This window comes from Heloderma suspectum, chromosome 11 (genome assembly GCF_057233095.1).
Source record: "Heloderma suspectum isolate Gila_16-S chromosome 11, 16-S_ref, whole genome shotgun sequence".
In the NCBI taxonomy this organism is placed as follows: domain Eukaryota; kingdom Metazoa; phylum Chordata; class Lepidosauria; order Squamata; family Helodermatidae; genus Heloderma; species Heloderma suspectum.
This window is the reverse complement of record NC_139468.1, coordinates 15,930,537-15,944,254: the sequence shown is the minus strand read 5'-3', so window position 1 is coordinate 15,944,254 and position 13,718 is coordinate 15,930,537. Positions and strand designations below refer to the sequence as shown.

The following is a 13,718-nucleotide window of genomic DNA, read 5'->3' as shown; positions in this document are numbered from 1 at the left end:
CCCTTTTTCCTTGTGTGTCATGTTTTTTTAGATTGAAAGCCTGTGGGGTCAGGGACTGTCTTATTTTACTGATTGCGTGTAAGCTGCTTCGTTTTTGGCTGAGGAGCAGCATAAAAATAAACAGATAAATAAATGCACAGCACTTTGAAACAGAGCTCCACCAGCAAACTGAATAACACCTGAAGTTTGTATGCCCCCTGCAACCCAAACTAAGCTTAGCACTACCCCATATCATACATCTCTGTGGTTGGGGGACTGTCCCCTTCAAGGTAAACAATAATCTTACCAATCAAAACAATTGTTTTTGCACAATGCAAAAACAGCAGTGGCCATTCAATGGGTCATAGCCCAATATGGGGGGTTGGACTCAATGGCCTTGTAGGCTGCTTCCAACCCTACTATTCTATGATTCTATGATAATATTAGAGCAGTTGCTTTGCATGCAAAAGGTCCTAGGTTCAATCCTCAGTAGGTCTGGGAAAGAAACCCCAGGGAGCTTCTTCTCATCAGTACAAGCTGAGCTATATTGACCAAGGGTTTGATGGTATAAGTCAGCTTTCCATGTTGTTAATGTGTCAGCTCACGACCTGCATTGAGGCTGTAATCCTATACAGTTCAACTACAGAATTCACTAACACAAGATGTAGTGATGGCCACCAATTTGGATAGCTTTAAAAGGGGTTGGTCAAATTCATGTAGGATAAAGCCATCAATGGTTACTAGTCCTGATGGCTCTATGCCACCTCAAGTAACAGAGGCAGTGAGCCTATGTACACCAGTTGCTGGGTGGGAGGGTGCTGTTGTGCTCATGCTCTGCTTGTGGGTTCCTGGTCGGCAGCTGGTCGGCCACTATGTGAACAGAATGCTGGACTAGATGGACCCTTGGTCTGATCCAGCATAGCTCTTCCATTCTCATCTGGAAACAAGCCCCACTGAACTTAAAAGGACTTATGCCTGTGTAGAGATGCACAGAACTGCACTGTAAATAAGTTTTAGGGATATCCCAATTGGAAAAACTTGCTTTAGAGTCCTGATCTATTCTCTCTCTCTCTCTCTCTCTCTGTGTGTGTGTGTGTGTGTGTGTGTGAGAGAGAGAGAGAGAGAGAGAGAATGCACGCACAAGTGTGTTCATTCCATTCCTGGTGTTAGTCAGCTTTGCCTGCTCTCGCCAGCTCTGCACTCGGCACAGAAGTACAGGCACTAAAAGGTAACAATTTACCCAGCATGAGAAAGTGACAGCAACTTTTAAGAATAGGAAGGCATAATAATCATTCCTCCTGCCCTCTCAGGAACCCAACATACTGTTCCAGAGGAGAGGGAAACGAGAGCCAACGCCAGACCAGCGCTGCCACCTGCTGGCAATGTAGCCAAAAAATACCCGCCACTTAACAGTGAGGCTAGAATTAACAAAAGTGAGGGATTGTGCTGCATTTGTTGTCTAGAAAACATATCTCACAGGGTGGTGGTGGAACAATGCAGGGTAAGATACAAACAGAAATGTACAAAGCACACCTGGCTAAAATGTCCCTCTATCGAGGCAAGTGTCCCTCTATCGAGGCCTTACAGGGCTGTTGTAAGGATCCCCAGTATAATGTGAAGCCGTTTGAATACTTTAAAAGGTACTAGGGATTATTAAAACAATTTCACAAGTAACAGTTTCAATCTATTATTATTTTCTGTAGCACCATCTATGTGCAAAGCACTTTACAAAGAACAGGTATGACAGGTCCTTGCCCCAACAGGCTTACCATCTAAAATAGACAGAAGGTTACAACAGGGGAAGGGGGTGAGGAATTAAGGTTTAGATAGATAGGGGATGAATATGTGGTTAGGGGAAGAGTATGTGGTTATTTCAATTACACATACTTCCACTTAATTACGGTAAGCTATAGGGTAATGTGTATTAGCTTTATTTATGGTTTATTCCTTACATCTTTATCCTGCTCTTTGCCCAGAGCCATACATGGGCTCCCTGCCATGTTTCATCCACTCAACAAGCTGTGAGGTAGCTCAGGCAGATAGCGATCAACTCAAGGTCAGCCAGTTGAGCTTCATAGCTGAGAAGGGGACTGAATGCTGGCCTTGTATATATTTTGTTAAAGTGAAGGACAGCAATATCTAAATGGGGTGGGCAGGGGAACAGACACAAACGCAGACAGGCAAAAAAAGTTTTGATTTTTTCTTTTGAGAGACAAGAGTGCAAACAACGTTGCTCACAAGAAAGGCATATGTCACGGTGGCATCCAAAGATCTTGTGATTATCAGTGCAGGAAAAAAAGAGAACTTTTATGAAGATAGGACCGTGCTTGTCACTCAGACTGTGTACAATTCTGTCAGCTCTAGATCATTCCTTAGCTCTTAGTACAATCTCCCTACTACCATGTCTTACTCAGGCAGTTCTATCAGAATAGCTCCCTTTTCAAATTCTTGCAGTCGTACATTGATAACCTGCCTATTTCATAGGGAGGCACATATGGTTCTCTCCTCACTCCCCCCGCCCCCAATTTGATCCGTACCCCCATGAGGTAAGTTAGGCTGGGTGGGGTGATGGGAGAGACTGGTCTAGGTCATCTGGTGTGCATCATGGCTGCATGGGATGGGGAACTTGAATCTGGATGTCCCTGGCCCTAGTCCAACACTCCTTCCCTAAACTGGTGCTCTCCAGCTGGGTTAGGACTACAACTCACACCATCCCCAGCCAGCATAGCCAATGGTTTGCTAGCTGGGGATGATGGGCCATCTGGAGGGTGTCCGCTTGGGGGAACACTGCTCTAACCATACACCACGATGCCTATGGTTTAGTAGACTTAAAGCTCCTCATTTGATCTCTGAGCAACCTCCGGTCAGGCTAGTTGGATTTGATGTGTCAGGGAGGTTTTGCAATCTATCAGCATTTTGTACGCCACAGTGGGGCCAAAAGGCCCAAACCAGACAGTACAATAATAATGTTGGGTGGTCAATAGCTGCGGCAACAAAAAACACCTTCCAGATGGGTAACCACTGCAACAAAAAGAACAGAGAGTGCTGTGGCATCTTAAAGAACAGATTTATTGTGGTGGTTTCATAAGAATGAGTCCACTTTGTCAGATACATCAAGTATTATTCTCAGTTGGCAGATACATATATTCGTGTATGTGTGTGTACACCCCCCGCCCCGCCCCGGGATATAGAGAAAAGTGAATTAAACAGTGGGGCTAAATGGCCATTAAATGCAGGAAATACAGCCTGTGACAGTTCAGTGTAAACCTTAAATACAGACAAGATCAAGCACACCAGCTATTCCCAACAACAGTCATTGGTGATCACACAATCATCCTAGCATTGCTATGTTAATTAACACCTGCAGTGGGCCAGGAAACTATTATCTCTATTCAACCCCAAAGCAACAGAATCAAATATCTTGGTTACTTCTAATTCAACTATTTCAGGCTGCTGTCTTCCTCTGAAGTTCCTCTGTTGAAGAATGGCCACTTTTAAGGTCAGCAACCGAGCGTGCAGGGAGATTGAAGTGTTCTCCGGTTGGTTTCGAACACTGCTGTTTCTGATGCCCGATTCATGTCCATTTATTCGTTTGCGTAGAGACTGACCCGTTTTTGTCAGATGCAGAAAGGTCACTGCTGGCAGGTGACAGCATCTAGATCACGCTGGAAGATGAGCAGGTGAATAAGCCACTGATGTTATTATTGGGTCCTATAGCAGTGTTGCTCAAGCGGATTATGGGGACAGTGTTGCTCAAGCATCTGGATTATACACTTGCATTGCATCAACGGTCTCCAGTCTTTAAAGTATCATGGCTCTCTTAGCTGTATTCTCTTTAAGCAGATAACTAGCTGGTTCTATTTCAGACCACATATGTCTTGTCTATCTCCAAGAAACCTATCAGACATGTCTGTGGACATTCATCACTGTGGGTGTGTACAGGACAAGGAATTGTAGAATTTCCAGCTCCTTCCCCAACCGAAAAATGCTGCTGGGCTGTTAGCATGGTGAGAAGATATATTTCAGCCAGCATGGGGGAGGTGTCTATTGTGAGCCACTTATTGGGATGTGGGCCTTGGTATGGGCCCCATTATACAACCCCTAATTTTTCCAGGTCCTGGCAGTTGATGACATAATCTGGGTCCTGGAGGAAAGAGCCTAGGATAAGGGAGAAATCTCTCTGTACGCTTGGATTGACTCAGGGAACTGGCTAATGGTAAAAACTGTCAAGTTGCCTTTTGGAAAAAGCCCTGCATCAGAGAAGAAGATACCAGCATGCTGAGGCAGCGTCTGGGGGCAGGCAAAACACAAACAAAAACAGTGCAACCCTCCTCATATTTATAAGGGAATGAATGGTTTTCCATAATGAAGGTACTGGAACATGATTAACTAGGGATGGACAAAACCCCCGACATCCGGTCTGGGAGGAGTTTGCTGTGGGGAAGTCCAGGCCATTTTCATGCTGCAATTTACATAGAAGGAAGTGCTTTATGGCTGCAAATGCTGTAAACTACGCAATTTACAGCTGTAATTTTCCCACAATAGGCTAATGGGGGCTGTCATTAGCCTATCAGCCTTTTAGACAGCTGGAGAGCGAACCTGCAAATTACAGCGGACGTGCCAGGTAAGGAGGTTCCGGTCTGCTGCGGAATCTGGAGGTCAGATTCCTGGGAATTCAGCCTCATTTGTATCCGCAGCGGATCACTCCAGCATCCATAATGACAATGGATTTGGTTAGAACAAATGGGATCTGGTTTCCAGCCAGCCAACTAGCCAGACCCTATCCCAATAAACTCCACTCCATTATCTGTTTTTCCTCCCCTCAACAGTCAGCATTCCATGGCCACTGAGCATGTTCAGCCCACACTGGGCTATTCTGCAGTCTCCCTTCACCCCATTAGGGTTTTCGCCCCCCTAAAGATGTTTAGTTCTTCTGCAAAGAAAGCTTGAGGTTGCCCCAAGCCTGTTGTTATCTCCCCACCTATGTATGGATTGTGCTGTTTTGGTTATCTAAGAGCTGGCACTCAGAGAACTGAGTTCGCTATTAGTACATAGGACAGATCAGAAAAAAGTATTAAATGCCTTTCAACAAAAGTAATCACAGGGTTACCCACGTCTCTCGATCCCTTAATGCAGCACCTCTAGCAGTTGAGAAAAAAAATCCAACAAGCACATAGGAGAAAAGCAACTTTTCCTTCTGGGTCTATTGGACAAATTGTCTCTATGTTTACCCCCAATCTCACCCCAAAAGTGCTTGTTTAAAAAATAATAGTAACCCACAACATAGGAGCAACAATGGATTGATCCCACTGAAACTTTCATAAACAAACAAATATGTTCCAACTCTCCCCACATATACAGAGGTGGTGTAGATACATGGAAGACAACAGGAGCAGATTGCCGAAATCAAAATGCATTGTACTCGTAGTCACAGAATCCCGTAAAAAGAGGCTCTGCCCGGATCCCTCGTCTGCAAGAGAAGAAACAAATTAAAGGATATCACTGGAAGATCATGTCTTATGCAGCTTTCCACAACCTGGGGCCCTCCAGATATGTTGGACTGCAACTCTCGTAATTCCCAGCTATCATGGCCAATGGCTATGCTGGCTGGGAATTATGGGAGTTGCAGTTCAACACAACTGGAGGGCCCCAGGTTGGGGAAGCTTGTTCTCAAGTCATGATGGACATTCCTTGGTGTATGGAGCTTGCCTTTTAGCAGGTATTAGCCATTTTCAGTGGCAGCACACCATTGGATTCCAGCTGATAAAAGGCAAACAGCACGGGGAGGGGGGCTTTGGCTTACATGCCCTCCTTGCGGGCTTCCTGGAAGCATCTGGCTGTACAGAGGTAGATGAGAGGGGAAGCGGGGCCATCCCACCAGTCCTCCTGAAAAGACCACTTTCTCCTCTCCTCTTCCGTCCCCATCCCTTTTTCCTTTCATGTCATGTCTTCTTAGCTTGTAAGCCTGTGGGGTAGGGACTGTCTTGTTTTACCAACTGCACGAAAGCTGCTCCGGGAACCTTTTTGGCTGAGGAGCAGGATAAAAATACTTTCAATAAATAAATCTGACTGGCCACTGCGGGAAGCTGAATCCTGGATTCTTGACAGCATTGCCCCCTAACCTGAGTGCCAAGGGTGAAAAAAAGAGAAGCTCCCAGAGGGCTGCAGAAGGGAACATCACCTGAGCAGAGTGCATCGGAAGTCCACCAGCCTCGTGTACGCATCTTGCTGGCTTCTAACAGTCTGGTTGCTCCATAACCTCTCAGCTACAGCCCCAGCTCTAGGCCTTGAGGACATTAAAAACAAAGATATTTCTTATACTGATTTCAAACCCCTTAGGCCGCTTTTAGGGCTACAAAACCCCCTCAAGGCGGCTCACAAGATAAAAAGAATGCAACAAGAAACAAATTCTCTCTTCTGTTCAAGGCCTGCCTGGCGCCAACACAGTTATCTTTTCAGCACCAGATTAAGACCTTCCTCTTGTCTCAGGCGTTCGGCAACATATGATGACGTTTTAATCAGGTCCTGGATTTTTCTTATTGTTGACTATTTAAAATGGTTTTAGATATGTATGCGTCTCTGTGTGTGCTGTCTGTTTATGTGTTTGTATGTAAATGGTTTTTGCAATGTATTTTTTAAGGTTTTCGTCTTTGTAAAGTGCCCAGAGAGCTTCAGCCATTGGGCGGTACAGAACTGGAATGAATGAATGAATGATCACAATTAATATGGCTACACCCAAGTCCCCAAAACAGACCTTCTCCTACAAGACAAGGGGTGGCTTGGCATAGTGACCACCGATCTTACCAGAGTCTAGGAGTCAAGTTTGTCACATCCACGTATTCACCCCACATACAGGCCTCCCCGCCGATCACCAGATCTTTCTGCTCGGGGCTGCCTGTCAGAGAAAAGGCAATCAAATATTTATGGTTCACCAAACTGGGTTATTACAAGGCTTCATTTATTACTGCAGGTACATAAAAATTGAGGATAAGCAATGCTACACCCAAAGTAAATGATCTAACTAACAAACCACAAAGACACTTGTAGGCGTTCTAGACTTGTTTAAAAGCCTGTCTTAATACACATTTTCTTTCTCTCTTTTTTTTTATACTTCATTGTATTTATTGCAATCAATTTTGTTCTCCATTTCAGTGTGACCGCAGCAATTTTACACCTGTGAATGTAACATGCTTCCCTTGGTCAGACAGAAGATAACAGCCAGGTTCGCACAATCCCTTGTGCCTGCTTAATTATGTGTGCTGCGTTGCGGGTTGCCGTATCATCCAAACCCAATGCACGGTGCAGCACGGGTGGCTTCTAACCCATCCTACAACCCGTGGCTTGTAGTAGGGGTCGTGGGGTGGGATAAAAGCCACCCTACCACACCACATGCTGGGTCTGGATGACACACCATCCCGTGACACAGTGTGGGTAATTAAGCAAATGCTGGAGGTGCATGCCGCAGGGGTGTGGAGGAAATGACCCATGCTGCATTGTTTCCCCTGTTGATCGTGCAGACCCAGCCAACATTTTTTTAAAAAACTAAGTTGGCGGAATTGGACAACCCATTCTGCAATGGCTCGCTGAATTTCTTCCTGAGCTCAAAGCACTTATACTAATAGTAATAATGCTAATAGTGCTTCCACTAATAGTAGTAAAACGAACAGTATTTATGTTAATAGTGTTTGTACCAATAGCAGTAAGACAAATCATGCCATCTCTTTGCCACCCTGCACACAAGGTTCTAGGAGAGGCAAGCAAACCAATGGAAATAACACACCTTCAAATGCCAGAGGTTCCACTTGGTAAGCCGCCAGCCAATCCTGCCCATAAGAGATATGGTTCAGATACCAAGGAGCTGAGAGCAGGGCCCGGTAACCGGCTTTGGTGACACGAGACATCTCTTCTTGGTAAGACCCAGCGTTCTCCTTCCACACATGTATTACGGTGCTGGGTTTCACCTGGCCAACACAGAAGATGGATCAAAGACCTTAGTCCAGAGACAAACCCTGCTTTCTGCCAGACAGCAGCACAGGGGCTGTTCAATAAGCATAAGGCCGCTGAATTACAGTGAGCCTCGTGATTGGTTCAGATTCCAGAACACGAGAAGTCCGTCAAAAGGGAGTGAATGCACAGAAGTGGTCTGCTTGCGGGCCTCCACGTTCCGAGAGCTGGGCACACCTGTGCGACAGGAGCAGCCTGACAGGGCAAGCAGGGGCAGCCCCTTCCTCTGCAAAGGCGCAAGCAGAGCAGCCCAGCTCAGACACAACAGAAGCAACAATGCGGGGACAGGGGCGAGGCACATGGAAACCAGCAGCAATGCAGACTAGCGGCAGCTGGTGAGGCTCCAACACCACCCAAGATCAAGCACGTTTCCTTGCATAAAGTGGCTGTCCACAGCTAGACCTTGGCTCTCCCCTTTACCTATGAGAAGACGCAAGCTGTGGAATGCTCTGAAGCCGTGGCAGGGCACCTCCTGCCCCAACGGCCAGTGGACGTGGCCAGCACACGGGAGAAGAATTTGTGCTCACGTCATTCCTACTGCTTCAGGCGCTGAGGTCAGAAGTGCTGACATTTTCACAGAACACGGATCTAGTGTACGGGATTTGCGGCCACAAGATGTGGTGATGCTCACTAGCTTAGACGGCTTTAAAACTGATAAAGAGGACCAACAGCGGGATCCAGCGGTGGCTGCGTATGTTTTGCCTGTCCTTATAATGCTCGTATGTATCTTTTAGCATTTATCCCCTTCCCGGCAGGGATTTTTTGTCTTTCTCTTCCTGCCCTGATTGGGAACCAGTAACCTGGAATGAAGTGCATTATTTGATTGCTTCCCTGCCTCCTAAAAAGGGCCCTGGAGAGGATATGCTTCCTGGTGAATTGTTTAGATCTAATTCTACTTGGTGGTGCCCAATTCTTCCTAAAATGTTTACTTATATAAACCAGCATGGAAAAATCCCCCAGGGCTGGGAAGTGAGCACTGTTGTTCCTATTCACAAGAGAGGCTCTAAAGCAGATCCAAATAATTTTAGGCCAATCAGTCTGCTTAATGTTGTTTCAAAATTATATACTAAATATCTTTTGCACAAATTAGAGTCATGGGCAGCTGAAAACTTGATCTTAGCTGAAGAACAGGCCGGGTTTGCAAAGGGGAAATCTACAATAGACCAGTGTTTTGTTCTCCATCACCTAATACAGAAATATTCTCAGCAGGACAGAAAAGAGTTATTTGTTACTTTTGTGGATTTTAGTTCAGCCTTTGACCTTGTAGATAGAGATCGTTTGTGGCAAAAACTATCTGCCACAAACATTGATAGAAGGCTGTTTCTTTTAATCCAAATGCTTCACTCTGACACTACTCTTAGAGTTAGGCTGGGGGCGAATGGATTGTTATCAGAAAGCATCCCAACTGATAAAGGAGTGCATCAGGGATGTTTATTGGCCCCTTTTCTTTTTAATTTTTATATTAATAGCATTGTACAAGAACTGAGTGATTTGGAATGCATCCCAGCTTCTATTCAGGATGTTAAACTCTCAGTCCTCCTATATGCGGATGATATCGCAATGATTTCCACTACATTAATTGGTATGCGAAGGCTCTTGAGAAAGTTGAGTACATTTTGCACAAGAGAACATTTGTCTATTAACTATACTAAGACTAAAACTGTAGTATTTGGGAAGAAAACGAAAACACATATGTGGAAGTTGGACAATGAATCCATTGAACAAATGAACAACTTTAGATATTTGGGCCTTAATTTCAACACCCGACTTTCGTGGAGACAACATCTAGATGTAATGAAGCTGAAATCATCCCAGTCTACTCAATCTCTCCTTCAGTTCTCTTGATCACAAGGGGGAAGTTTGGTTGCCCCTGCAGTTGAGATATTTCAGAAGAAGGTAGTTTCACAACTGACGTATGGGGCCGAGGTATGGGGATACACGAATGCCTCTATTTTTGAGGTGGTTCAGAACTCTTTTATGAGATCTCTCTTAACAGTCCCCCGGAGTACACCTGGGGCCCTTCTAAGGGCAAAAGTAGGATTGATTTCAGTTAAAACATCTATTTACACTGCTCTCACTTTGTATTGGCTCAAGTTGACCCATATGAGCGATTCCCGCCTTCCAAAAAAATGCTTTCAAGAGCAACTTCAGACCCCATCCCAAAAGTCTTGGGTAAACCTGACCAAACCTATGTTGCAGGTTTATGGAACTGATACTGAGTCCTTTCCTTCTTTCCCTTCTGATAGAGTAAAGCAGAGGCTTAAAGAAAAAAATTATCTTTATTCTAAGTGGATGGATTTGGTTACAATCACACAAATGCCTTACTCTTGCTGGTACCCATTATATAAGACGTCATTTGGTCCGGAGAGTTACTTTACAACTCCGACTGTGCCTCACGGAAATCATTTACAGCATTGAGTCTACAATGCATGCCTTCTGCCTTCTTGGAGGGAAGATTTGACAATACCCCAGTCCATCAGAGACTCTGTATCTGTGGGTCTGGAGAGGTTGAGGATGTCTCTCATTACTTACTAAGATGCCCTCTCTATGGCCATCCTAGGCATAAATTTCTTGCCATTATTTCCCAGAGCCTCCTAAATAGAACACCTTTAGAACAAATATGTGTCCTTCTTTCTGGCATTGTTGCTTTCACCACTGCCCAGGTAGCAAAATTTGCCTTGGCAGCAAGGAAAATACGTGCCAAAGCCCAAACAGCCTACTAGGGATGATTCTGTTGGTTGTATGAATTTATGTATATACAAATATGTGACTGTACTGTTTTTTTTTTCTTGCTCTCTCTCTCTCTCTCTCTCTCTCTCTTTTTAATGTACATTGTGGTGGCCTATGGCTTTGAGCAATAAAGTATCGTATCGTATCTTTTAGCACTTGGTTCAAACGTTGGCTTTTACCTGCACCTTTTGTTGCATAATTTTAGCTGTGTTTTACCATTTCTTGTAGATGTTTTCTAGTGTGCAATAGAATGTATTGCTACTTTTTACTTGCAACTTTTGTTGTGCAATTTTAAGCCACGTTTTATACATGGTTTCGAGGACTTTATCAATCTCGTGATTTATTTTTGTTACTTGTGTGTAAGATTTGCAGTTTGCTCTGATCTCTCATTCTCCTTTGGTTTTTATCGGTCAGGAAATTACCTTCTTTGTTTAGCCTTATGTGGCTATATATCTTCAGCTCTACAGGCAGAAGAGATCTTCTGGAGGAAGCTATTGGGCGCATGCACTCCTTGCTGGCTTCCTAAAACAGGGTCAGGAAACCTGAGCCTCTCCAAATGCTGTTGGACTCCAACTCCCATTAGCCCCAGTCAGCATGGCCAACATCTGGAGGTGTCCCAGGCCAACTTTTCTCAATGTGGTGCCCTCCAGATGTGTTGGGCCACCACTCCCAGAATCTTCTATCCAGCACATTCTGGGATTTGTAGCCCAAAACATCTGGGGGGCAAAAGGTTGGGGGAGGGCTGTCCTAGAAGCTATCCCAGCCTCCCCCAACTCGGTGCCCTCCAGATGTTTTGGACTTCAACTCCGAGAAGCCCCTGCCAGCATAGCCAGTAGTCAGGAATCCTGGGAGTTGTGGTCTAAGACATCTGGAGGATGACCACATTGCAGAACGCTGGGCTAGCCATTGTGGGAAGCAACGTGCTGGACTAGATGAACCCTTGGTCTGATCCAGCAGGTTCCTTTTCATGTTCTTAATTTTGACAATGACAGGCTACAGCAGGGATGGGGGACATGTGGGTCTCCAGATGTTCTGGACTCCCATAATCCTCTACTGGCTAGGGACGACAGGAGATGCAGTCCAACAACACCTGGAAGGCCGCATGTTCCCCATCCCTGGGTGAGAGAATGTATCGCTTTGGAAAAATCACCTGGATCCACATAGAAAGATGAAAGAAACTAGATGGGAGTCTATGATCAGTTCAAAGGTTATATGTATTTGCATCAGTTTTTATGTTTTACAATTCTGTTTTTATTTTGTATATTGTGACACATATGTTTTGGATACAATGTTTTTATATTTGCACTTTCTAACATTAAACTATTTTAATTGTGTATATTTTTGTACCTTTGCTTTGGTATCTGTCAATCCTTTTTCTGCCTAAACATGCATAGGATTGTGCCCTTAATTAAATAACTATCCTGCCAACATCTAATTTGCAATCTACTTCTGACTTGCAGCCTTGAGAAGAGCCTAATCAAATCCAGTCTCAATTATTCTACTCACTATTTATTCTAATATAGGGTGCAATTGTATTCATGTTTAGACAGAAAAAGTCCTTTTTTGTGCCCTTATTCTCTTTTAAGAAGTGATCTAGAGTTTTTGGGCACCCAAAAGAGGCAGAGAACAAGGCACAGAGGCTGGGATTTACTAGTCTGTAGGGGCAGGAAATAGCAAACATAGGAAGTTGCTTTAGACCAGGTCAGACTGTCTCACTACCCCAGGATTGGCTACTCTGACGGGTAGTGGCTCCCCAGGATCTCAGGCAGAGGTCTTTCCCATCACCGGCCACTGTTCCTTTTAACAGGAGATGCCAGGGATTGAACCTAGGACCTTCTGCATGCAAAGCAGGTGCTTTGCTGCTGAGCTACAGCCCCTCCCCATCATATAATCATAAAAGAAGCCAATAAGGGCACTCAGCCGTCCCCCCTTGATCACGAGCAACTGTCCGATTTCTGATCCTCCATCCTCCAGCATCAGAGGCAGCATGCCTATGTGCGCCAGTTGCCAGGGAACATGGGCGGAAGGGTGTTATTGCATTCATGTCCTACTTGTGTGTTTCCTGTTGACAGCTGGTTGGCCACTGTAGGAACAGTGGACTAGATGGACCCTTGGTCTGATCAAGCATGGCTCTTCTTACGACCTTATGTTCTTATGACATTGCTCTCCTGCTACCCTATGTAACCATGAGGATTAGAAACTTGCTTTCTTCTAAATTTGAAATGTTTTAAAACGTGACTGCCACCTGTCTTTGCCAGAGATCTCTGCCCAAGGTGACATAACACTAAATTAGTATTAGAGCACAAAACAGAAGAATAAACACCTAGCCAACAGAACAATCATGAAATATACAGCAGAGGAAGACAAGAAAGATTTGGTTTCAGAAACTGAAAACCAGTCAAAAGAGAAGAGGTTCTAGGGGTGCAAAATAAAACATCTAGAGTTGTTTAGATATGTCCCCCAGCCAGTCTGGGGGACATGTGTGGAATACACGTGGTCTTTCAACATGGAAGCATCCCATAGCCAGGGCTTTATATCACAGCCTGTGTCTAGGTGCCCTCACAGTTGAGATGGGCAGGGTGAGAAAAAAGAGGGAGAAGGTGCAAGAAGCAGTTCCATGTATTTGGGGAGCAGAGTGGGGGGAATAGAGAAATGGTGCAAAAAGGATGGAGCACCTGAAATCCCCCTATTGATTGATCACCTCACCTTCACTCCGTTATCAAAAACTTCCTGCCACACCACGTAGCCCTTGCCATAGGAAGAGACTATATCCAGCAGCCTGGAGCAAAGAGAAGAACTACTGAAGACAAGGAGGCGTTTCCCATTCCCTCCCAGTTTCCTGTCTCTGGGCAGTGGGCCTTTTCCTCATTGGCACCCTCAACTCAAAATGTTTTTTTATAGCATGCCAGGAGCATTTCCTAAGATGGGAACCAAAAAGTGGGCATGGGGGGGGGGAGGGGAGGAGAAAGAGGAGGCTCAGAACACGGAACCCAACAGTGCAATCC

The 13,718-nt window shown here is 45.0% G+C and overlaps 1 protein-coding gene across 5 annotated transcripts in view; it reads right to left on the bottom strand.

The window, feature by feature from the left end:
* Positions 1-3,027: 3,027 nt before the first annotated feature.
* The window catches only part of HEXA (hexosaminidase subunit alpha), a 31,520-nt gene continuing 20,829 nt past the window's right edge, over positions 3,028-13,718 (bottom strand). For 2 of the 5 annotated variants that reach the window (XR_014785330.1, XM_084816948.1), the window contains 5 exons: positions 13,420-13,492; positions 7,760-7,940; positions 6,784-6,874; positions 6,161-6,265; positions 3,028-5,449 (listed from right to left, as the gene is read on the bottom strand). Coding sequence is in view for 3 of the 5 variants with exons in the window: in XM_084816948.1 (XP_084673074.1) it covers positions 5,386-5,449; positions 6,161-6,265; positions 6,784-6,874; positions 7,760-7,940; positions 13,420-13,492 (514 nt within the window). In the remaining 2 variants the exon portion in view is untranslated. Of the gene's footprint in view, positions 5,450-5,782; positions 6,008-6,160; positions 6,266-6,783; positions 6,875-7,759; positions 7,941-13,419; positions 13,493-13,718 lie in introns of those variants that run through there. The other 3 variants (XR_014785329.1, XM_084816949.1, XM_084816950.1) reach the window with 3 other exon arrangements.